The sequence below is a fragment of the Manihot esculenta genome, chromosome 8, assembly GCF_001659605.2.
Source record: "Manihot esculenta cultivar AM560-2 chromosome 8, M.esculenta_v8, whole genome shotgun sequence".
In the NCBI taxonomy this organism is placed as follows: domain Eukaryota; kingdom Viridiplantae; phylum Streptophyta; class Magnoliopsida; order Malpighiales; family Euphorbiaceae; genus Manihot; species Manihot esculenta.
The window spans coordinates 3,072,918-3,098,771 of NC_035168.2; the positions used below are offsets into that span (position 1 = coordinate 3,072,918).

At 30.0% G+C, this 25,854-nt stretch overlaps 1 protein-coding gene across 3 annotated transcripts; it reads left to right on the plus strand.

The window, feature by feature from the left end:
- Positions 1-5,421: 5,421 nt before the first annotated feature.
- LOC110620806 (protein TRANSPARENT TESTA 9) lies at positions 5,422-20,040 on the plus strand. Of its 3 annotated transcripts, none has more exons than XM_021764686.2 (20): positions 5,422-5,681; positions 6,737-6,788; positions 6,886-6,962; positions 7,052-7,185; positions 7,322-7,418; positions 7,619-7,676; positions 8,513-8,621; positions 8,703-8,823; positions 8,927-9,116; positions 9,882-10,192; positions 11,279-11,367; positions 11,470-11,525; positions 12,610-12,672; positions 12,891-13,031; positions 13,756-13,861; positions 14,046-14,117; positions 14,209-14,264; positions 14,632-14,785; positions 14,866-15,032; positions 19,412-20,040. In XM_021764686.2, exons 1-20 carry the CDS (start codon positions 5,629-5,631, stop codon positions 19,703-19,705), a joined length of 2,400 nt encoding a protein of 799 aa, XP_021620378.1. In that variant the 5' UTR covers positions 5,422-5,628; the 3' UTR covers positions 19,706-20,040. The 3 variants fall into 3 exon arrangements, with proteins under 3 accessions (XP_021620378.1, XP_021620379.1, XP_021620380.1); XM_021764687.2 differs by having other exon boundaries at positions 5,423-5,681; positions 14,212-14,264; XM_021764688.2 differs by lacking the exon at positions 5,422-5,681 and having other exon boundaries at positions 6,886-6,934.
- The last annotated feature ends 5,814 nt before the right edge of the window (positions 20,041-25,854 follow it).

Below are 25,854 nucleotides of genomic sequence, written 5' to 3' on the forward strand. Positions count from 1 at the left end.
TGTTTTGTCCAATAAGCATGCAATTAACACACCCCCTATATATTGAAGTTAATCACTATATACTAATCCAACGGTTGATATGCTTTCACACATAAAGTTGATTTATTGCATAAAGACATGGTATTTAATTAAATTTGTTTATAAAGTACATAATATAGAAAAATAGTTGAGGCTTTAAGTTTGTACATGAAATTGTAGAGGCGTTGCGGTTGGAACCTCCTGGCATTTGTTATGTTCACATGCCACTAACTTGTTACACCTATTTGATGATTTTTGAGTGGCTATATTTTCAAATGAAAGTATGATGGCAGCGGTTAGGACATCAACCAAAATCACTTTATTTCAAATGGAATCCAATTTACTATATTTAATATATCAAAAAAAATTTCAAATGAATTATTTCAAACAAAAATAAATAGAATTATATGAAATTGAGATTAGTAAAATTTAGAAAACAATAAATAATAAATAATAATTTTTTTGATAATATATAATTATTTATTTTTTTATAATTTCACGTGTTTAATAAATATTAATTTTGATTCGGACAATTTACATATTCATCTGGAAAAAAACAAACTCCTACATAAAGAATTGATGGCCATATAATATGTAGAATAGATGAAGGGTCATTTTCTTCAACAAGAAGGATAGAAAAGGAGAAATCATTTGATTCACCAGAAAAAGCGAAAAAGGAAGTAATGAAGTTTAGGGGACTTCCAGAGACATCCCACTGAAAAAAAACCCCACTAGTAAAGTGTCTTTATTTATTTATTTCTATTTTTTTTAGCTAAAAAAAAAGGTTAAATATGGGTTTGATTGGTATGGCAATGTGGCAATGTGGGATGATACGAGTGAATAGGAACAAAAGAAAATGGGTAGCAAGGCACATGGGCTAAGAAACAATGAGTTGGCAAATGTTTATCATGTATTAGTTTTATAAATTTGGAATAATTTTCAAAATACACTACCACTGCCATAACAACTCATAATTAATACAATCACTAATATTGCAAAACAGAAATTTCATATTTACTCTATATTATAAAAAAAATAAAAATTATAGAATGAAAAAAATATTTCGTATTGAAATAATAAATATATCGGACGTAAATACACCGTTCTATTTTTTTTTTTGTGTATGAGTTATAGAATGTGATTTTTGGTAGGTGGATTAGTTATTGTTGCTTTGCCGTTGTATGTTTCCTTTTAGTGAATTATTGGGTGTGACTTTGGTCATCTTTCGACAAATGCCTAATCGGAGAGAATGCTTTTTCTGAGTGATGCTTGTTGGGATTAGGCATTATGGTTTTTCTGTAATTTGGTGATTAGGTGAGTCTTCATCAATTGCATGTGCACTTCCATTACTCCATCCTTTGACCCAGTGGCCAAGCTAAAGCTAACATACAATAACCAATTCATCCTTTTAAATTTTAAAATTATTAGATAGATTCACTTCTATTATTAATTTTTAACATTAATTTATTAATCAAAATCAATTTTTTTTATATTCAAATTTATCTTCTATTAAATAAAACTCATGACTCACTAACTTTATCAATTAACTCATGATTATTCATATTATTAATAATTTATTATTAATTGTAAATATCTATGTTTTTAAAAAAAATATAAAAAGGATGCGACAGATTAGAAAGGGTGTACGATAAATTTTATTTGATGAGTAGGATAATTAAAAGATAAATCTTTTTTTAAAAATTAAGTTTCAATATTTTTGTTTAAGAGTCAACTAAGCCCAATTTAATTTTTTTGTCAATTCCGCTCCACTACTTTTTTTGAAGGGCCAAATAAATCCTAACTTGATATAACTTTTTTAAAATAAAATATTATTTTTTAATTTGAAATTAGTATTTTAATAAATATAAAAATATTTAAAAAATACATAGAGATAGTAAATAATTTTAAAAATTATAAAAATAAAAAATTATTGATAAAAATAATATTTTATCATTAAAAAATAATATTAGTTTATGTATAGACTTATTTTGCCTTTAAGTAAAAGTATAGGTACTTAATTGGTAAAAAAAAAAATTGAGTTTATATGATCCTAGAGCAAAAGTACAAGGATTTAACTGGATTTATATTCATTTTTTTTTCAATTTTAACTAATAAATTAATGATAAAAATTAATAAAATCTAATAAATATCTTTCTTTCTTAATATAAGACATTTTAATGTAATCTAAAAATTATAAGAATATTTTAATTATTTGAAATAAATTTAATGATAAAAATATATAAAAACTAATAGATATTTTATCAGAGTAAAAATATGAAAGTATTTTAATATGCTTTTAAAACTAGATAAGTATTTTAATTAATTATTATTCCAAAAAAAAGAAAAAAGGAAACCAAAGTGAAAAAGGCATAAAAGAGAAAATAAAAGGTGAATTGATCGTACAAAAAGATGAGTGTTATAGATTGTTCAATGATCTAGTACAAAAGCTATCCTTTCGCTTTACCTAATAAAAAAGCAAATAGTGAAGAAGAATTTGGTTCTCCTTTCTTTTCCCCCACCTTATTCATGAAGCAATAAGAGACTACTTTCCACTCCACATGCTTTATATTTGAAGTTCTCTTTTTATTATTTTAAAATGATAAAAAATAAATTTAAAAATAATTAATGTTCATTAATAAATAAATTTACAATATTTAAAAATATAATTTTAATATTTATATTATTAAAAATTAAAAAGATATTGTCTTAATATTTTTCAGAAAAAAGCAAAGCAGATACTAAATAAAGGTTTGGATAAATTAAGCTAAAAACGTAATTTTGAATAAAATTGAATATCACTCCAAAGTTTACGTACAAAAATGAGATTTATTCTAATCTTAATACATTTGAGATTTTAATAATTATTTTATTAATAAAATAAAAAATTTAAGAATTAAATTATTTATTATTAAATCAACGGTGAATAAATTATAGATTTTATTAATTTTCAGATACTATATTGTAATTTACCCTTATTCTTTTAATTATTTTTATAAGACTATAACGAAATTTAATATTAATCCCACAAGAAATTTTAACAGTTGAATTTAAATTTTTACATAACAATAAGTCATTAAAATGGTATTAATTATTCTTTTTGGTAAATATTTTATGAACAAGAAGTATAATTCTAGCCTGACTTATACGAATTTTTTACTCTGCCAGTTTGAATTATTGTTGGATATTTAAAGAACGGTAATGATAATAACCACGTGCTTTGGCTTCCTTTTGGCCTTCTAATTTCTCGGGGCTTATGGTTTCTCAAAGTTTTCTCATAGAGATCCTTGTGGCTAACGCCATGGCTCGATGAGTTGGTGGCACTGTATCGTCTTTATGGGCTGAGTTATCTTGATTCAGGTTGAATGCCTGTCTTGTTCTAGGGCTTTATTTATGTATGGGTTCTGAAATAAGTCATTACAGCATAGACTGACTTGGCCTTGAAATCGTTGATGGACTTGTTGATGGGCTTATTGATAGAAAAGAAAAGTTTATTCCATGTAAGATTTTGATAATTTTTTTTTGTCGGAAAAATCTTGATAATCCGAAAATGTGTTAATTGCAAAAATCACTTGAGACAGTGTGCTTGACCTACTTCATGATCATTACTAATTCAATCAACTTCTATGATTAATTTATTAAAAAATTTATACGTTTCTTAATTTACTCAAGCAGTTCGGTCTAGTTGTAGCTATTAAACTTCAATTTTATTTTTTTAAAATCGAAATCGAATGATTAGATTTTGTGTAGATGTACTCTGCATGCGTGTGAGATATTACATCATAAAAACAATTGTCAGGCGGAGATTCTAGTATTATGCCATAGTGAGTGAGTTTGTTGTGTCTAATTTTAGAAAAAATAAATTTTCGATTTTAGTATAATAAAAAATTATTCTTTTTAGTTTTTAGAATTGAATATTTAAATTTCTATATTTTTATTTCGTTTCTTTCATCCTAAAATCTATTAAAAAATAAAGAAAAATATTTAAATTTCATAAGCACCATTTTTTGAATTATTTTTTTCTTTCTCAATTTATCTTCTCAAATACCATAATTTTAATATTAATTTCCTAACTATTTTTATCCTTAGATCAATCAGGATATCATTAGATCATACCTACAAACCCTCTATTCTCAATAATTATTTTAAGCATGCCTTTAACATCCTTTATCTTCGTTTTGGATTATTTAGAGGCTCATCAGTCACGATGGAGCCTTCATCAAATGTATCGTTGATCTCATTTGTTATTATTTTTTATATATTAATTATAATCAGACAATAATAAAAAAAAATACAAATAAATTTTGAATTTTTGAGAAGGAAAATTGAAAGAATTGAATTTTGATAGTGTGTTTTTAAAAAAAATGATAATTGAGGAAAAATTATAAATTATTAAAGGAAATTTGAAAGAACTGGATTGAGATTGATGCCACTAACTAATCAGTCCAAATAGAGGCTATTGACATAAGGTATTGAAATTACATGTATAACTGTTTGAATTTTAAATATTAAATTCTTTAATAATTTATAAATTTAAGGGTAAATAAAATCATTACAAAATTAAAAAGAAAAAAAATGTTTCTTTTTGGAAAACGTCGAGTCCAAATGTATATTCCTCTTTCAATTATTTTTTTATTATTTTTTTTCAAAGAAGCCTTCTTCCGGTACCTATAAGTAGAGCAATAATTTTAGATATAATTTGAAAATACAACTTAAAAAATTAAGAGTTAAAATTAAAACTATTCATATTTATATTAAGATTGTGTGGATTCATTTAAAATATCATAATAATTATATTGTATTATAAATTGCAATGCTAATTCGATTTGATATATTTATAATAAATTTTATTATTTATATTACATATAAATCTTTGATTTGTTAATCTATTTAACTCATACATTTATAATTAATAAATTTATTCATTTTAAATTATATTGAGAAATTCAAAATGATTAAATTAATCGTGTAAATATAAATATCACACGCAGTATTATTTTACCCGAATACTGCTAATCCAATTTAAGTGCCGGAGTATACAAAATTAATTAATTTAGGCAAATATTTCCTCAATTTTATCTTTGTATTGTAAACAAAATTATGACCCACTACTGTGTTAAGTGACTGGCAATATTGTGTCAAATCATTTTAATGTATTTACTCATTTCAAAGTGTGTTAAGTGAGTAAAGGTGAGTGTAGACAGGAATATGACTCGCAAACCCGAGTTGTCACCCACCTACAAGTCCGTACGCAAAAGACGGCATGAAAACGCTGTCGCTTGGAGACACGTAGTTTCACTTCTCCGTCCTCTGCCGTTAAATAAATGATACATTGCCTGCCTGGCACGTCATCGTTTTTCCGAAAAGACAAACGCAATTTGAAACTCCAAAGAAAACGTTGAAAGTTCGTTGTCTCTAAACCACCAAACGGCCAAACATTGCGCGCGGAGCGGACCACCATTCTCACTCGCAGTCGCAAAATCCTCCAGCCAAACCCCAAACGCTCACAGCTCCGGATCCCACGCCCAAACGCAAAACCATATAAAACGGGACGCAACCACCAAATAACTAGATCTGCCTAATTTTTTTCTTCAGCTTCTCGGATCTTTCACCATGTGGCGTTCTCTATGGCGATCTATCGATCGCTTCTCTCTTCAACACTTCAAGTACGCTCTATCTAATTTCTCCACAAGTCATGCTTTCTTCAACAATTTTTGAAATTTAGACTGTTTATGGAATTCAGTTTGAATTTAATAAGGCCGATTTGGAATTTGTTGATACTTGCAGACTTAGTATTTAAAAACCTACATATATAAAATGCTAAGCGAAATTTTCAGTTAGTTTTGAGCTATGACACTGAGAATTTGCATCAAAACAGTAGAACTGTTAGTGAAGTGATCAGGTTAATTGGCAGGAGAAGAATTCCTTAACTTTACGTGAGAATGCACATTTTGGGGAGATTTCTTGTATGGGTTTATCTTTTTTCTCTTAAATGAAGACAGTGGGTTTGGAAGCAAATGACCAATTAGTTAATTTCATTTCTAAACAATTTCTGCCAAGGAACGGAAATGATTCTTTTGTTTAATATCTCGTAATGCCTATGATGTAGCTGAAATTATAGTGAATTGCTAGAATTATATTGGAGGGTGTTTTAATTCCTTCTACTGGCGACTGATGAACCAGTAGAATTGACCTTGAACCTTACGAGGAGAATCTTAGAGTCTTCATATCTGCCAATACTTCAGTTTTGGACAGCTTTATTGAGTTAAAATTTCAAGGCAGGCTGGTCCTTTATGCCATCACTATGTCTACGTGGACGCAGTTAGATGACTAATGCTACAATGAACGAACTGGTATCGAGCACTGTCTACAGAATGCATAATACAGCATTTACTAAATAGCTATCTTGTTTGACGAGAGTTTAGGGTCAAACTGATTTTTTTTTTATGATAAATTTTTCGTTTTAATTGGTGCTGGTTGGTGTTTTGAAAGGAGAGGAGAAGGAGGGAGGAAGCGAAAGCGAATATGCTAAAGCCCAAACTAGCAATGCATTTTCTTTGCTGTACAAAATTAAAAAGATTTTTTAAAACAGTTATGCAGCTGTGTCTTTTATTTTGTCCTGGGTTTAAACTTCTTCCTGTTATATATATATATATATTATCATTTTCCTTCTTCTCATCCTTACTATTGTTTTTTGATATTTAATCTTTCTTCCCCACAGGCATGTGATTAATGAATTGCGAAAGATCAGAGTTGTGGATAAGCATAACAGGGTAACTTACATCACCTATTCGTAATTTCATATAATTTGTTCATTTGGTCCATGATTGTTTAATTCATCAACTAAATCCTTCTTGTTTTTCCCTTCAGGAATTAGTTATAGATCTTCTGCAGTCTGTAGCAGAGATAGTTACATATGGTGATAGACAAGATCCACTAATCTTTGAGTATGATAAGATAATGATACAGCCTGTTCCTTATGCTTGGTTGTTGGTAATTTTAAGATATTGAAAGAGCTATTTTTCTGCATCTGCAGATGTTTTATGGAATACCAACTTTTGGCAGAGTTTGTTCGAGTGCTAAAGATCAGCAGAAATTCAAGAATTGAGGCACCATTACTTCAGTATCTTAGTATAATGATTCAAAACATGGATAGTGAACATGCAATTTGTAAGCTGCAAAGTGACAATTATTATGTGTTACTTCATGTGTAGTTGCCAGCCTGTCATATTGTTTCATTGGTTACTCCAATGCTTGTTCTTCTATTAAGTATAGTGATGTATTTGATGGTGATTCTGTACTCCAGACTACTGTTTGAGCAATGGCTACATCAACAGCATTATATCACATGAATACAAATTTGATGGGGGAGATCTGGCTCCATATTATATATCTTTCCTAAGGTTGTATTATTGCTAATCTAAAACTGTAAATATGTTGAAAACTTAAAATTCTTCCACTAGTTGTTTATCTTGAGTCTCTTATTTGTTTAACTTTACTGTAGTATTTGGCAAAAAAAAAAAAGAAAAAACCTAACTGTAGTATTACCTGTGCATTCTTCTGACCATGCATACCTTTTTTTTTCTTTACTTTCTTAAATCAGAGCAGTGAGCAGCAAAATAAACAGAGATACGCTATGTCTTCTTGTAAAGGTTGATGGGGTAAGTTTAAAATCATGCACTAAAGTTTTTCTTGATATTTTGATTAATTCTGTCATAGTTTATCAAGCAATTGTTTTATGATGACTAAGAAAGCATCTATATATCTAGCCCTAAGTAAACTAATGAAGTTGTATTAGAGAGTTGATTTTATTAAATTGCTATTGCAAAAATTATAATCTGCATATCCTCTTGTCTTGTTATTATATGAGTCAGTTGTTACTTACGGCTGCTAACGACTGATTGTATCGTGGGCCTTGTTCCTGTTCTGTATTGAAAGCAATGAATTGGGTTTATCTTTTTCTCTCAGTCCCAATTCTAAAATTCTTTTGGCTCTCTCATTGAGCTATTGTATATTTGGTAATTTAACTTAATATTCAAGGAGTTTCAAGTCCTATGTTTAGGTCCAGTCCAGGCAATTGGTGAAGAGGCCTGATAGAGGGGTTTGTTATTCCCCAATGTGTTGTCAAGCCATTGGGCGCAAAAAAGACAAAACAGGCATTTGTTGCTATTGGTTTAAATAAGGGGGAAAGGATGTTTGGTTTTTTTGCTCATTTTCAAACCGCATTATAGGACCAATTGCAGCTGTCTGGTGTACCACAAGTTGTCCACTTTCAGGCCTTTGTTAAACATAGTTTATAAGCTGAATGTGGACTCACTTAAGAAGTACAAGGTTCACATGCAAGCACACATAAACATGCATGGATTTGTATGGGGACAGGAACACATTAGAGCTGAAAGAATTCTTGCTCACTTTCCTGCATGTGTACATACCGAGTTTTTGTGATGTTCTCAAACTTTTTTTATTAACTTTTATCATGTGTTTGCTTTGGTTGCAGGATGTTGTAGTCTCTTTTCCCCTATATAGTGAGGCTCTTAAATTTGCTCAGCATGGGGAAAAGATGATTCAGACAGCTGTGCGTGCATTAACTCTGAACATATATAATGGTATTTTTTTATTGTTCTAAAGCATTTATAATATGTGAAGTAGAGGTCACAAATAGCTTCTGACAATTCTTGATCTTGCAGTTAGTGATGATATGGTTTATCAGTTTGTTTCAACTCCTCCTGCTTCAAATTACTTCTCAGACTTGGTTCATAGCTTGAAAGAGCAATGTGTTCATCTAGATAGCCTTGTCCTTGCCACAGTGTATTATTCTTTCAATATCTTGGAGAACATTGTGTCATTTAATAGAAAGTTGCTGGACTAGCAGTACTATCCATGTGAGAAAAACTGCTTGACTTTGATGCAGGGGTACATGCACTGACCAGAAAAGAAAGGAACTACTTCTAGAAACAGATAAAATTGTTGATGATTTGTACTACTTTAAGGATATTCTTTGTGTTGGTGAATCTCGTTTGAGTGATGTGGTTACCCAGAATCTTCTTAACTTGTTTGTATTTCCCATATTGCTTCCATTACTTCAACTGAGGAGGAATGAGGTCAGATATTTTTCCTCTTAGCTAATCCTTTACATTTTATTCAAATTGCATGATCTTTTGTCTTGTTCTGGTTTTTGTTTCTTTTTCTTTTCGTCTTCTTTCTGGGAATACTTTAAGATTGATCTATTGATAGCCTGCCCATCTTTTATTATTCTTATACAGTAGGCATCTGGTGCTTTGGAATGAAAATTGAATTAATTGTGTAATAATTGTATGATCTGATGAAATACCTTAGATTTTACTTTCGGTACAAGGTTACCTGCTTTACAGTTATTGAATTTTCTGATTTCAGTCATGCTCATACTGTGCATGGCTCATTCACTCTTTGATGTGTTTCTTAAATTATTATTTGTTCTTGTGCAATAAACTTGTATAGTTTATTTCTTGTTATCATCAGTGTGTTGAATGTGGAAGAAGGGCAAAACATCTGATAATAACTTCACTGTGGTGCATCTTCTTCAAATCCTTCCTTTGATTTGCCATATCTAATTCCTCTGTTAACCTCCTCTAAATTGGGTTCACAGGTGCAGTCTGGTGGTGGTTGCATCCTAGGCATGGTTCAAGTTTCCTAGGAACCTGGAAACTAGCCGTGTTTATACCTTTATTTCTCACCTAGCACCTGTTACATTTTAAATTATTAGGAAACCAAATCATTAAAGTGGGAGATGCGGAGAGTTTCAGTTTTAGCATGTTAAGTACTTAACTGACATTTATTTTGAAGTTTTCTACAGTAACTATTTAATTTACTTTTTTCTTTTGTTTCAGGGTTCAAATCTATCTGCCATCACTTCTCTGTATATAGTTTCTCTTCTTCTTGAAGTAGTTGGTGGAAAAACCATAACTAATGCTGTGGCTGAGATTGTTCTATACCCTTTTATGTCAAGTTTGAGAGATACTATTGAAGGCAGTACAGAAAAGTTGTTTTCCAACCATCTGAATAATGTGCATAAATTAGTGTACTCGGGCTCTGAGTATGGAGGAGGGGGAATCATCAATGGGAATCTTTGTGGCAAGCCTGTACCATCCTATTCTCATTCCATAAACTTCTCTGTGGATGGGAGTGTATGTCAAGAAAGGTTTGTAGAGTTTATATGTTTGGAGGTTTTTGTTTCATGAATTAAATGAGAATGTATATCTTGTGAAAAGAGACATTCTCCTGTTGTAAGGTTAATTTATTTATTGTCTATTAACTATGATGTGATTCCTGAATCTATGGTGAAATCCTTCACAAGAACCAGAATTTGATGGAAAATTAGCCGTAGGTCTTTATTGATGGATCAGTTGTATCTGATGTTATCATATGTGTCTTATACTAGATGCATAATAGTAGTATCTTATATGATGTTAGCAGTGAACAAAGGGAATTTCATAATGTAACTGTAGTGGTATGAGAAAAAAACCAGAAGTTTGAGTGAGTTGGAGCTAAATTGCAAAATCTGGAAGCTTAATAAAAATAAATGTTAGACAATTTTATATGTATAACTATCTGACTGGCTATGACGAAGCATCTGCATTTCTTGTGGGTGGGACTTCTCAAGTAGAGTTGTGTGCACAGGTATAAATGTATGCAAACTGGAAAGCCCGAGTATTAATATCCACTTTTTCAAAGTGTAGATGGATACTAATTCTAATTGAACTGATCATTCTTGTTTTTCTGAAAGGGTGTAAGTTTTATAAGAGTCCACACAATTTGTTGTGTATGGCTAAGGAATTAAGAGTCCAACAGTACTTTATCAGGAATATTCATTCTTTTTTTTGGTGTCATTGTTGCTATTCTGCAGCATCAGTACAACTTTCCTGGACTGTCTAAACTTTTAAAGAAAATGAGCAACTGTGAACCTCATTCCCTATCCACTTTTCAACTTAGTATATTGTTCCACATAGTAGAAGCATCACCAGGCAGCAGAACATTAACTGCCAGATGTTTTTGGTTCATTGGGATTATGGATTTATTCATGCTGACTAATGCCTTTTCATTACCAGGAGAAAAAGAGGTTTGTTGCTTGGTATGGGATCTAATGTAGATAAGATGTATCATGTTATGTTGACGAAGTAGACTTCAGGCTAATAATTCTTTGTTTTTTTGTTTTTTTGTTTTTTTTTTTTATATGTGAATCATGTAATACCTTCTGCTGTTTACCATGAAATTGTTTTTGATGCAGGGGTGGAATACTGGCATTTGTTTTCTCTGAAAATCACAGTCTTCTGTTAGCATCTTTGTTTTTATTGTTTACTTTAGCTGGAAGTAAAGGTGTGAGTTTACCAGTTCTTACATCATAGAGACTAAAGTACTTTATAAACAAATTAGTACATTATTAAGCGTTTTTGTTTTTAATGGTTTTGTTTGAGACAGATATTGAGCATTTACTGGCCTCTATGATTGGACTACATGCCATGCAGTGCAGGATGGTAAATATCAAAGTGCATACATTCTACCAAGTTAAATTCATCAGCACATCTAAATTTAAGGATTCTGGCAGTAATTTCAAATGAAGCTTTACCAATTTCTTCTTCATGTTCCCTTGCAATGTTCCTTTTACCCTGCATGTTGGTCATGAAGAAGAAAATTATAATTCAATTGAAGGTTTATTTGTTTTTTTTTTCATTTTCTAATTAAAGGGAGGAAGGGGATGCCATCATTTGAACCCTTGGTCCCTTGCCCCTGCATTTTAAGCAAGCACTTGATTTCTGGCCCTAACGATGAAACACTCTTGAGTACCAAATTAGATCCATTTATGATCGTCTTTTTTAGCAGATTATTTACTCAAACTTTGGCTTCTGACACCTGTTGGTGGTTGCATTGTTAAACTGGTAAAAAAAATGGTTACTGTTGGCATCTGCTGGATGTTACCTTAAGTTGTACCCTTCTATTTGATTGTATGTATGACGTATTCGCCTCCTAACACGGGGAGAAACACATACATGGTCCCTCTTGACCTTAGATTTGTCTGCACCTGCAGCCTTTTTCTGCTTTGCTGTCCATTTCTTTTGGGGAAGATTACCCCCATGTGTGGCTGAATTTTGGTTCAGAACAATACATTAATCCTGAATAAATGTATTTGGAAGCTTTAGTCCTTTTGCGCTGCACTCTGTTTAAAGCAGTATTTTCAACTACAATTTTATCTCTGCTGTACTTATTCCCTGGAACTGTTTGTACCTAACACCCATCAAGCCTACTTGCTTAATGGTAATAGATTTGGTGAAAGTTTTAGGTTGGATGCCTTGCCCTCTGATCTGATCCTTTCCCTCACCTGGGCTTTGAATTTTGGTGTGATGAAGATGATATAATTGTTTGTGCATTCCTGAAAACTGTTCAAATAATATATAGTTTTCATGCTTGGAAGACTAGTTTGAGATCATCACACTATTAGCAATTATCACTTGTTCAGTCTAGTGATTCCTTGAAGAACCAATTAATTGATATGGGATATCTCTAATTCCACTATTTTTTGCCTGGTTTTTGGTCTAATATTATTGGTACATTCATCTCCAGGATCATGACATCTCAGCTTCACAAGTAGTTGACAAAATTATCTTTGTAGCATTTATGCCACAGGTATATTTACCATTAGATAATTGCTCCCATTTCTTTTACATGAAATATGTTTATGGTATTTTAGCACCAGCATGTGGTTCTATGCTACTTTTAATGGTAACCATAATAATGCATTAAATTCCTTACAGTCTTACCTGATCTGTTACCCTGGGTATGACTTGCTTTTGTTTAGCTTTCACTGTCGTGATGAACCTCTTAATTAAATTTGTCTTTTGCAGATTTTAAATTCATTATTGAAGGTTTTAGCAAGTGAACCACCAACCCCTGTACAAATACAATGGCATACTGGGTGGTTCTTGCAGAAGCTACTAGTCTTACAAGGAAAGAAGCTTGATGATCATAATTTGCAATTGTTCAATGTAAGGGATCAGCCGACTTGTTTACATTTCTGTTAATATAGACTTCTTTAATATTGGCCTGCACATATTGTGCAGAGCATTCAGCCACAAACCGACATTGACCACCTAACTTTTGTTAACTTTTCTTTTCTATTCCTTCATTGTTTAGGACTTGCATTGTTTTCCCTCTCATTTCTTTAGGATTTATCTTAATTTAGGAAATTTTATTAGGAGAAGGCTGTTTACCTTTTTTTTTCCCAATTTTTTTAGGATTTTATGTTATTCTTTGATATTACTGGTTTATTTAGGATTTTAACTACGGCTAGTCATTTTCTGTATAAGCAGTGTGCTTAAACAATATTATTCAGGTAATAAAATCATTATGTTTTCTGAATTTGAGTTAAAGTTTCTGTGGAGACTTTCTAGGATTTTCCAGGATTTAAAGTGCTAAATTCTTTTCTGCACTAACCTGCTATGGTAGTGCAAAGAGGTCAGTTTAATGGCCAGGTTCTAGGAGAGTAAGGTCTTCTGAGTGTTTTTATGTAATTACATTTTTTTGATCTCAAAATTATGTCGCCATGTAGAACTGTATTGAATTATCTTAACTTCATTTTGAGATTTAATCTTGCATTCAAAGAAACACTGAGAAATCGTCATCTGCCTTTCTATGACTGCTTTTTGAAGTTATTTTACAGTTAGATCTCAAACTTTCTAAAGGTTTATGTTTTCTAGTTCCCATTGACAGACCTCATATAAGCAGTCCCGTGAACGTTTTCAGAAAGAACTTGATGGATGCTGGTTTGACTGTATGCTGGACACTTTAAGAAACGAATGGACCAGCTGTAAAGCAGGTAACTATTAAATGCCAAGAGCTCAATGTGCTATGTTTAGGGTTCCCTTAGTATGCAGTGGTCTTTTGTAATTGATTTGAGTGGCCACCATACTAGAGAATGAAATGGAAATGGTTCTCGATTGACTGTTCAATGCAGAATAATTTTCTGAGACTCATTTCATCTACTATGGCTTCCTGGACAGCCCTTGAGAAACCATCTCAATCCAAAGATCTACTTTTCATGCTAGAACATGCTGTCTTCCAGGAAATTGCTGGTATGGCCTCTTTCCATGCTAATTGTGTATGTCTAGTTGGATTGAAATTCTTCCCTTTATTTGGAGAGCAACTAACTTAATTTATAAGTAGCAGGCAATGCAACATCAGCTTATTTTTCTTGGCAGAGAATGGTTGACATAGTGAAGGTTTGTATCATTTATTTTATCTGATTTCATAGCAGGAGATGTTATTAACTTGAATGGTATAATTTTTTTTAGATCCCTATCAAGTTCAAAGCTAATTACTCATGGGATAATTTCTTATGCAAGTTTTTAGTCTGCTTTTACTCTAGATTTACTACACTTCTGTATTTTATTTTGGTGTGCTTATGCATTTGTCTATTATAGTTCCCAGGAGTATTGTTTTGTTGGATTCTTTTTTTTTTTTTTGCGTACTGACTGCATAATGAAATTTTGTGAGTGTCTTAAGCTGTTGTTATTTCTTTGTAACATTGCTCATTGCCCATTAAGGTTTTCTGGGATATACTAGACCTCATAATTATTATGTGTGCAGGCTTTTATTCTCCATGTTCAGTTGAAGGCTTTTATTTGCAAAGGAGAATTGCTTGAAAACCCTTTGCTAGCTTCTCTGAGCAGCCCTACGGGTTCTGGAATAACCCATGCTTTAGATCTTTCAACTGCAAGTTTTGGGTCAGAGATCTCCTTAGGTTGGCTATCATTACTCATTTTTAGTTTCTTGCAACTTATGCTCCAATAACAAGCCCTTACTTCTGGAAAATATTTGTAGGAGCTGGGATCTCTTGTAGGATTGCCTTTTCGAATGCTGGAATTAGGGATATTTACTTAATACCTTTGGCATGTGAAACATCTGGGAAATTGCTGCTTGCAGAGAAACATCCCTTTCGCAGTCAACGAGGAGTTATAATTGCCATAGCTCCATTAGCAGAGTTAAGTGTAAGTTCTGATTGTGTTAAACTTTCACTTTCATAGAGCAAAATGTTTTATGATATTTATGAACCCACTTTGTACAGATGATTGATTTAGGTCTAACTAGATAAATGAATGTAATTGTTTTAGTAATCAATTCGGCAACCATGGTTGCCCTTTCTTGTTAACATCAACAAAAGATACTTGTTCAAGTAGTAAAATTTATTTGAGGCTTATGCCGGAGTGCCTTGTGCTCTTGTTCCATGCAATGCTAGGATTTACAGAAGTGCCATATGTGAATATTGTGAGACTAGAAGTGCCATATGTGTACATAGTGAGAATATAGCATCACCTAGACTAGCAGTGGAACTTAGCAAAGCTGTGAGTTGCGTTAGTGCTGGTGGCCAAAGGTACAAACTGCCTACTAATCTCTAAGGATGTTTGGCAAGTGAATGATCAACCTATCTAATGACTCTAGATTTAGTGAGAAGTCCAATGCATGGATGAGGATAATTTTTTTCTTTAACGCCATGACTTAGAAAGGTAGTTATGAAAGCTCGGGACATGTATAAAAAATCTTTAGACCATAACACCATAACTCTGTAGTGAAAAGGTAAGCTTTTTTGGAGTTGTTTCTATTGCATGAGGGCAATATGGCTTATACATCCAAGTCATAGATGGATCTAATACTATGAAAATCATGCCAAAACAAAGGCTTGTACAGCTAACTTAGATGCCAAGAGTATTACTGTAGAACCTAGGCTATGGGGTAATTAAAGTAATATGAGTTCATAGAGAACAAAGGGGAAAGGTATCTAGGTCAATAATGGCAATAGACCAACGTTGAAGTGTCAGATAGATTGATGTCTAGAAAAGGTTTCACGAACTAATAGTAGTGTAAATTATAGAAGAACCCTACAAGAAGGTTAAAAGAAGAGAGAGGGGATTTTAGGGATTGATGTTTGTATACTAATTTGTAATGAACAAAGTATGAATTGTACATCGGGTGGTGGCCTTAAAGTGAGTCCTCATAGACACAGAATGAATCCTATTAATAGGAAATTCAATAATTATTTGTAGGAAATATACAAGTGTGAGTCAAAAGTCTCACATTAAAAAAATGACGGGATGAGTGAATGGCATATAAATGGTAAGGACCTATAGACCTACACTATGAAAAAAATGTAAACTTTAAGGCACTGAGGGGTCTTTGAGCCTAGGCGTACACCTGAGTGAAACAAGATGCAAAAAGTTACAAAAATGAAAATGCTATAAATTTATTTATATGTATATATATATAGTAAATTGTTTCTATTTATTGTACCACCAATTTAAATTACGTATATGAGTGAAAATCATTATTACAATTATAATTATAATTTTCTATTATATTAAAATTATATTTTACAATATGTTAGTTCCATAATATCTTCCTAAACATAACTTCACATTATTTAACAGAATTTAACAAAGTTATTGTGAATGGCTATATATTTAACATAAAAACATTTTATATTTAATATCTAATTATAAAAATAAAATTAAAAATGTATGAAAAAGCCAATTATAATCTACTGAAGCAAATTACACTAGGCGCTATTGCATGTTTCCAATAGTTCAGCAGTTGTTAACTTTTAGTACACTTGGGACTTTTGCATGTTACAAAAGCAGTGTGTAAAAGCAGGAAAAGAACTAGGGTTTTTGGTTTTGGTATGGTTCCAACTAAGAACCAAAATCAAAACCAAACCCTTGGTTTTTCGATTTTTGGGAACCAGACTTGGAGTCAAATTTCAGTTCTGGTTTTGGTTTGATTCTAAGCAATTTCGGTATAATTTCACTTCTTATTTCGATTCTATTTAATAAAAATAATAGTACTAACATTTATACAACAATAACATTGATATTTGTTAAGATTTTATTATAAGAAAAAGAAAGAAGGGAAGGAAAATAGTAGAAAAGAAAATTTAGAAAGGCATATCCCTTAAATTAAGGAGATAAAATTCCTAATTAAGGAGTAACTTTTTCTTAATTTAAGGAGAATCTCATCAATTCTAACAATATTAAAAATATATTATATATAACTCTTTGTAAGAATATTGTATTATTTTATATATCGTTATTAATTAACTACATAAATTTTTAATTGAAAAATACATGTGTAATTAATACTTAAAATTATATTATTTAACTGCAATGTGATTCACTAATATGAATAATAAATATAAAATAATTTAATACATTTATGACTGAAATTATTTTAAAAAGTATAAAAATAAATGATAATATTAAATTATATACATTCGTACTTAAAGATAACTTAGGTTATATATCTATATGTAATTTTAATTACATATGAGTATATATATTATTTTATTAAAACTATAAAGTATAAACACATCTATAAGCAAGTGTATAAAATATGTTCTTTAGTTTAGTTTCAATTCGATACAGTTCTAGGATAGTTCCGATATGGTTCCAGTTTGATTTTTGATAGAGAATCGGAATCAAATCAAACAGAAAATGTAAGTTTATTTCGGTTTGGTTCAGTCCCTGTGGTAACAGTTTTTTTTTTTTTTGGTTTTGGTACGGTTTAGTACATTTCTTCGGTTTGGTTCAAGACTCCCAAGATCATGCATAGCTCTAAAACGAATATTTGTAGACTCAAGATCAGATCTTCAAGAAGTAGAAAAATAGAACCAGCCTTGAGGAGCAGAAAAGTAGGAAGAAAGAGAGGAGGAGACAGAAAGAAGGCGAGAAGAAGGGGAAAGCAAAAACTAGTCTCAAGAGGTAGCAAAGCATTGAGGCATTGTACGGTTAGCCTAGAATTTACCTTGTGCCCTAGGCACTCCTTTAATAATACCATCCAAGAAAGTGGTGACTCTCAGTAAAAGAAGCCTGATCAAGCACTAAAATACTGTCATGAAGAAGATCAGACCAGTGGTTGGATAGATGCTCATTACTGGCTTGGTGGAATAATAGGGTCGTAGTGATGTCGTAAATACTTAATAGTGGATTTATTAAAAAATATGCAAGTGTGAGTTGCGTTGGAATCCTCACATGAATAGAGGTAGATTGTCATGGGATAAGTGAAGGACTTGTTAGTGGGAAAAACAAAATTATAAATCCATTGCTTTAAGGTTTTTTGTTATATATGGTGACGCCCATAAATGTTGTTCTTTCATAAGTCACATCAAGAAGGATTCTCCTCGAACATTTTGGCTCCTTGGATTTCTAACAACAATTTGTATTTTTGTATGGTTGTTTAGGAGATTTTATAATATGTAGGACTATTTGGAAAATTCTTTTATTTTGTTTAACTTGGAGCCTTTGTAGCAACTCAAAAAGGAAAAAACTAATACAAGTGTTTGGGTGTGATAAGCTAGGTTATATCATATGTCACCCTATCACATGATTCAAAATTTCCCCTTTTGTTTTCATTTTCATCAAAATATTATTTCCTAATGAAAGATGTTAATGTAGTTCCATTACTTGTTAATGGCACTTCAACCAGCAGTTGTTATGCCAATATCAAGTTTTGATTGCAGAAAACATTGTTCTAAATTTTGGTCATATATACAATCAAAGATTGAATAGTTGAATTCTCTGGAGAAGAATTATAATTTGCTAATTTCAGCGTTGATTTTGCTGATATCTGTCCTTTCAGACTTCAAGATGGAAACTTGTCCATTATGTTTAGAAATTGGAAAAATTGTAGGCAATATCTTTTATTATGCTCCATAGGCATTGTCCATTGATATTCGTGGAAGCTGTCGCTCATTCTAGTTAAAAAGGAAATTTTGGTTGTACTGTTAAGACCACAGCAATCTTTTGTTATAAATATATTTGCTGTGGGAATGACTTCACTAATATAGCTGAAGGCTGGAGATATATATTGACTTGTGGCAAGCCAAGTAGAGAAAGGAGAAGAGGGATACTTAAGGGGGAGTACTGCAGTGTACAAAGGTGAATGGCTATAGTTTTGAGGTGCAAGTTGGTGTAAAATTGTGAATGAGGAATGTTATTTAATATTTAAACAGAAAATTTGACCAGATATATGAATCAGTTATTTCAGTTTGTCACTTGGTATGGGTTGGAGACTACAGCTTCATAGAATGGGTGTTTTAGGGATTGCCTGATGGCATGGGTGTAGAGTGGAACTCTCCTTCTTCCCTCCTTTTGTTCTTTATAAATAGAACTTCAGCATATCAAAATAATGAAAAGATGCGAACACAGTCCATAATACAACTGATTCTCCTTAGGAGTTGTGATTGACGCATTATTGTGGATAGTTTCTTAGTGAGTTGAGGTTTGGTGGAGGTAATGTTAAATTTTGCAATTATTTACTTGTATTTCAATATCACAAATTATGTTACTCTTAAGAGTATCTTCATTTCTACTTGAAACAGCCCAAGATAGATGAGGATCATCCCACATGGTTGCATCTCAGAACAAGAGAGTTTGACCCAAAATTAAATGCAAGTAAAACCAGAGGATACAACTTAAAAGGGTTGAATCATGCTGCAGAGGGAAGATGGACCCTTGGTTTTCCAAATACAAAAGCTTGTGAGGCTGCTCGATTGGCCATACTCGAGCAAATTAATAAGCAGAAATCATGTGTCAGAAGCACACTTGCACCACTGCTACAAGACAATTCAGATTGTAGTGATGAGGGAAGCTCTAATATGAGGATATGTAGGTAAGTTGAACTCCCAATCTAATTTCTCTGAAAATTTTGTTAATGTAGCATATGCCTCTGCCGCACCGTAAGCTTAGTGGTCATTTAGTCCTACAAGAAGTTATTTTATTCCTTGTAATAATTCAATAAAGACAGGAGGACGAAGGTACAAATGCATGCTAGCTAATTTCAGGTAGGCAATCTGATTCATCCTCATGCAGCCATATGCAGATCTATCATGCGTGTACTGTGTCTGCTGACCAGTAACTAGTTAGTATCCTATTATTGTAAGGCGACTAATATTCCATCTGGGTGTTTACTGGTTGCTGGTTATAAAGTGAAAAAAATGGTTCGTCTTTATATATATAAGATCATTTTAGAGATTTATGCCTTATTTGATTGGAGGTAAATAAACTAAAGAAATAGTACTTTTCAGAAAGTGCAAAAATCTCTATTATTTGGTTTGCATTTTCAAGTTAATTCCATGTGAAGCAGAGCATTCTACTTCTTTTCACATAAGGGAATTAACTTAAGATAGAATTTGATAAGTTGCACTCTGTAGTTAAAGTTTCACGGATTTTATCAATTTATCTAAACGAGACCTCAGAGAAGATGGGAAGTTTGCAGGACAAATAAATGGATTTGGGAGAGAGGCTGCGGGCTCTACCGAACTAATAGCAAACTATACCAATCCCCAGGCAAGCAGAAGCAGAAGAGCCACAAATGACAAATAGGAAGGAGAAAAAGTTGGGCTTCTGCATAAAGGAAGCAAGTAAATGCTTATTACATATGTATAATATAAATAGTAATTAAGCATAAAGTAACATGAATATATAAAAATAAAAAAAAGTTAATGCAAACTTTTGGGAAAAGGAGTGAGTGGTACGTAATTCCATCACCTTTACATTAACAAGGCTGTCATGCCAAAATTTGAGCAACTTTTTTCTCCATAAAACCTTTAAAATCAGCCTCCCAAAGAACTAAAAACTATTGTTAAAATTACTATTCTCTCTCAGATACATTGCTTTCATCCACATGGCCACGTCTAATACAGCAGACACGAGAGATGCTTATTGAAGTTTAAAAGCATAAAAAGAGCCTCACTTTTGAGTAGATAATGCCATATTTTACTTTTAATATTGCTTTTATGAGAATAAATATTGCTTTGCTTTAATCAAAAGAGAAGATAAATCCTCTCATCTCTATTAATTCGCAATCTGTTTCCACAATATATATATATCATATATATATATAATAAAAGGGTTGATGGTGAAAGAAGAGAAAAGATGTGCAAGGATTAGTTTTTTTTTTTCAATATTCAAAATTTATTAATATGATTAATTCAGATCTATGTTGTTCAGGCCAACTAAGAAAGCGAAGTCATTCCTCTTTAAGTTTTAAAAATATTCGATATATAGAATTACAATAATTCAAAATATTAATAAAAGAAAAGAGAATATTTGCCATCCAATTTCACTATTTAAGAGTAAAAAATGATTAACTTTAGTTTGAGGTATATATATACTTTCTGCTATTTAAACCAAAGGTAACCGTTATATTGGTGAGAGAAAAAAAAAATTAAGAGAGATGGAAAGTATAGGTTAGGCACTTAGGGTATATATATATATATATATATGTTTCATTCAAACACTCCTTTTTGTGGCATTTGCATAATGGGTTGCTTTGTATGTCTTTTTAGGCCAACAAAGATGTAGCCTTTTTGACTGGTCACTGACCAGAAAGAATAAACAGTTTCGGATTTTTTCCTTTTCCTTTTTTTTTTTTTGGATTATTTGTTCTTGGTTAGCTATTGCTTTGGGTCCGACTATTACATATGCTTCAAATTAAAATCATTCAGGTGTTTTTTCTTTACATGCTCAATTTTTTTTCCTATGTTTGCTTAATTTACCATGAGTTATACTATCCTCGTAGATAATAGAAGCAGGTAACGAGCGACATGAATGCTATAATGAAAAAATTGAATACGTATATTTTTTGACAAATTAATTACTTTAAAATCTATAAAAATAGGTCTGGTTTTGAAAATATGAATTTTTGAATATTATGTAACTGTGGTTAAACTAGCTAAAATACTAACTGGAGTTAAAACTTATAATTTAATGAGTCTAATAAGAGATAACCTTAATGTTGGCTAAACAAATTATTAAACTAGGTAAAGATGGCACGTACACAAAGGCAGTGGAATTAGAAACATTCCCAAATATCCCCAATTGTTTTTTATTGTGGAGGGCTATTTTCTTGGGGTTCCCTACTCACTATCCTATTCTTTCTACTGCTACTAATACTTTCGTATACATACACATCTCAAGATCTCTTTCAGTTCTCTCTTCTTATACGCACAAAGTCTATGATTTTATTAGATATGTGAAGTATCATTACTGACCTTTTGACAAAAAAAAAAAAGGCATGGAGACTGAAAATTTAGCAGTGAACACTGACTTTTGAAGGGTACTATTGTATGAAACAGCAGACAAAAGTGGAAGATGATTGAGGAATGAATGGGAGATCTCTCGTCTGCTGTGTTGTGTATATGTTTTTAATTTTTGTTTATCACGAAACGCTTAGGTAAGATGAATAGTGGAGGTTTTTAGCTCTCCTTTCTATGCAATGGCACGCTAGCTAGCTAGGGAATATAAAGACCAGACCAGGGACCTAACATGGGCCACTACAAAGCTTAACTCATCCACCGCCACCGCCACCCTCACCACCACCCCTTCTTGACCAAGAACACAAAATAAGAAGATCAATTACCTTTGCAGTGATTAGGGTTCTGTATGATTTTATTAAATATTGTCCCCAATTAACTAGGTTTATAATCTTAGATTTTCTTAATTGAAAATTTCTTTTCAGTCCATTGCTTGTTGCTTTAATATATAATTAACATGTCATGAATATCGTGGTCAGCAATTAGAGGAATCATTTTGGGGAAATTCAAAACCTGAAATGTTCTCCAAATTAGTTAACTAGGAAATTGTGCTACAAATTTCAGAAAAAAAAAATAAAACTACTAAAAAGAATAGATGGTGCAATTTGAAGGAAGGAATATGAATGAATTTAGTTACCTTAATATTCTTTAAGAACAAAACAAACTAAAATTAAATAATTTATTGCGTTGATACGAAATTTGAACTTCAAGATTTGAATATTTGAGTTTTTCTATTCAAATATAAATAAAGATTAAGGCAATATTCAACCATATCTTTCACTATATATTTAAATTCACACTTTGGTGGATCTTTACTTTCATGATAACTCATATATATATATATTTTATATATTCATTGGTATATTTTTCGATCAACTTTTGCACATTATTTTTTTTAAATTATTATTTAATTTTTATAATATAAAAAAATTTATTAATTAATCTCTCAATGACAAAAAAATTGAAAATATCTCCAATAAAAAGAGATTAATTAATATTTTTTTTAAAAATTTAAAGGATAAATTAATAAAATTTTTTAAAATTATAAAAAAATTATCGAAAGGACTAAATAGTAATATTTTAATGTATTTTTTAAATTAATATGAATTTTTTATATTATAAAAACTAAATAATAATTTTTTTCTCTAAATAATTTTAAGAGTGTAATTTTATATTCATCTAGTATTTATGATAAATAATTTTATAATACTCTCCATCCCAATCAAACTCTAATTAATAAAAGAAAATTTCATTATTTAATTTTTATGATATAAAAAAATTATGAGTTGATTTCTCTATTTAATTTAAGTTAAAATATTTCTATTAATTAATTATTTCAATAATTTTAATTATTAAATATTTACTTATAAAATAAATTCATTAATTAATTTATCACTTTTATAAAAATGTATTATTAGAGTCTTCGTATTTGAAAATATTTTAAATTTTTCTATAACACTTAATAATTAAAATTAATAAAAAATTAATTAATTAACTTTTTAAAATTTTATGAATATATTAATATATTTTTTAAAATTGAGTGATTAATTAATAAGTTTTTCTATACTAAATCAAATAGTAATTTTTTCAAAATTTTTATTTTTATCAATTACACTAATTCTCATTTAACCAATATAATTTATAAAGGTTAAGAAACATTTTATGGATTAGTTTAGATCTCATTTTCTTCAATTCTACTTATTTTTTTAGATCAAGTAATATTCATAAATGACATTTATTATTATTATTATTATTATTATTATTATTATTATTATTATTATTATTATTATTATTATTATTATTATTATTATTGTGTATTTACAGTCAAAGGATATTTTCAATTTAGTTTCCAGAAATATTTAATAATAAGAATGGAGAACTATAAATAGTAATTGCAATTTCACAATTAGTACTTGCAATTTATGAGGAGAATTTTAAATAGTTAAAAAGTTTGAAAAGATAATGTATTCTAAAAAGAAAATTTCACTATTTACTACTATAACAAAATTTATTAATTAATTTTTTAATTTTAAAAATTATATTAAAATATTTTAAAATTTTAAAAATTTATTAATTAAACATTTTATTATAGTTGATCTCTTACTTTTATAGAAATTTCTACTAAAAAGTTTTATGATGGCTAAAATTATCGAATGAACTGATTAATAGAATTTTAAAATTTTATTAATATTTTGATATATTTTTTAAAATTAATACATTAATTAATAATTTTTTTTTCAAAAATAAAAATTGAATATTTTTTTTAAATTAGAGATTAAATAATTAGTTATATTAAATTACACAAATTAAATAATAATTTTTGCTTATAATTTGTCAATTGTACTTATATTAATTATATTTTATCATGTTAATTATGATGGACTATAAAGTACTTCTAGCTTTTATCTAACATACCTTGCATGTTTTTATATTCGTTGTAATACTTGTGATTTATTTTGTAAATAATAAAATTTTAATTTTTATATAATTTTATGTAAAAATATAATAAAATTAGAATTTAAATATATAAATAATAATTTTAAATTTAAATAGAAATCATTCTTGAAATAAATTCAACTTTTAAAATAATAAAAATTTTATATTATTTCTTAATCAATCAAAATTAAAACAATGTACATTATGTATATAAAAAAATTCTCATTATTTTTCTCTTTTCTCGCTTTTTATATATAGTATAAATTATTAATTAAATAATAATATCATTAAAAAAATAATTTTAAAAAAATAAATTAATTTATAAAATATACAAAATAAAATACATAAATTATATCATATATAAAAAACACATGCTATTAAGAAAAATTAATCCTATACTAGTTTTATTCAATAACTAATTTATAGTTAGAGAAATTTTTATAAATAATCACTTTTATTTGTAAATCTTGAAAAAAATAAGAAAAAATACATATAAAATCATAAAAAGTTATTTGATTGTAATTTTGGTATTAATTTTTAAATAATAAATATAAAAAATTTAAATTCAATTAAACATTATTAATTTTATATAAAAAAACTTATTTATATACATATAACCATAAAATAAATTCAAATTCGGTGCAAGAATTATATATTGATTTCTGGCCATCTATCTGACAGTTTCAATAATTTACTTTCAGCAATTAACAACATTAAATGATGAAAGAAAATTGAACTTCTCTGTTTAAAAGTTTCCATTGAAGTGGGAACTCATCAGTTGAGGACTGAAGAATGAGTTTTCCTTGCCTCTTCCCTTATTCTAGTTGTTAGGGTTAGGGCCACACTTGAAATACCGAGGGACCCAAAAATTAGTGCTCAATTAAAATATTTAATTTATACAAAAATAATAATATATTTGAGAAGGTAAGGAGCTAGCTTTTCATACACACGATGTCTATTTTTGGCTCTCAATCCCCCTAGCCAATAAGAGATTGAGAAGGTAACGAGCTAGCTAGCTCCTCCTGTTGAGTTATTTGAGTTGCCTCTCCATGCCTATCCCGTAATGCTCTTATATGGTTTTTTTTCATTTGTTATGTTTTCCCTTTTTTATTGGCTTGTTTTAGTATTACCGTATTTTTCTTCTTCTGAAATTTCTTTATATGATTTTCTAGCCATGGAAGAGGAAATCAAGAGGAAAAACAATATCACCCAGAAGAGAAATTCGAGTCTCCTACTTGGTGTGTCGAGTCCTTCTTTACCTGTTAAGGTTTCTTTGTTGAGCACATGAACTT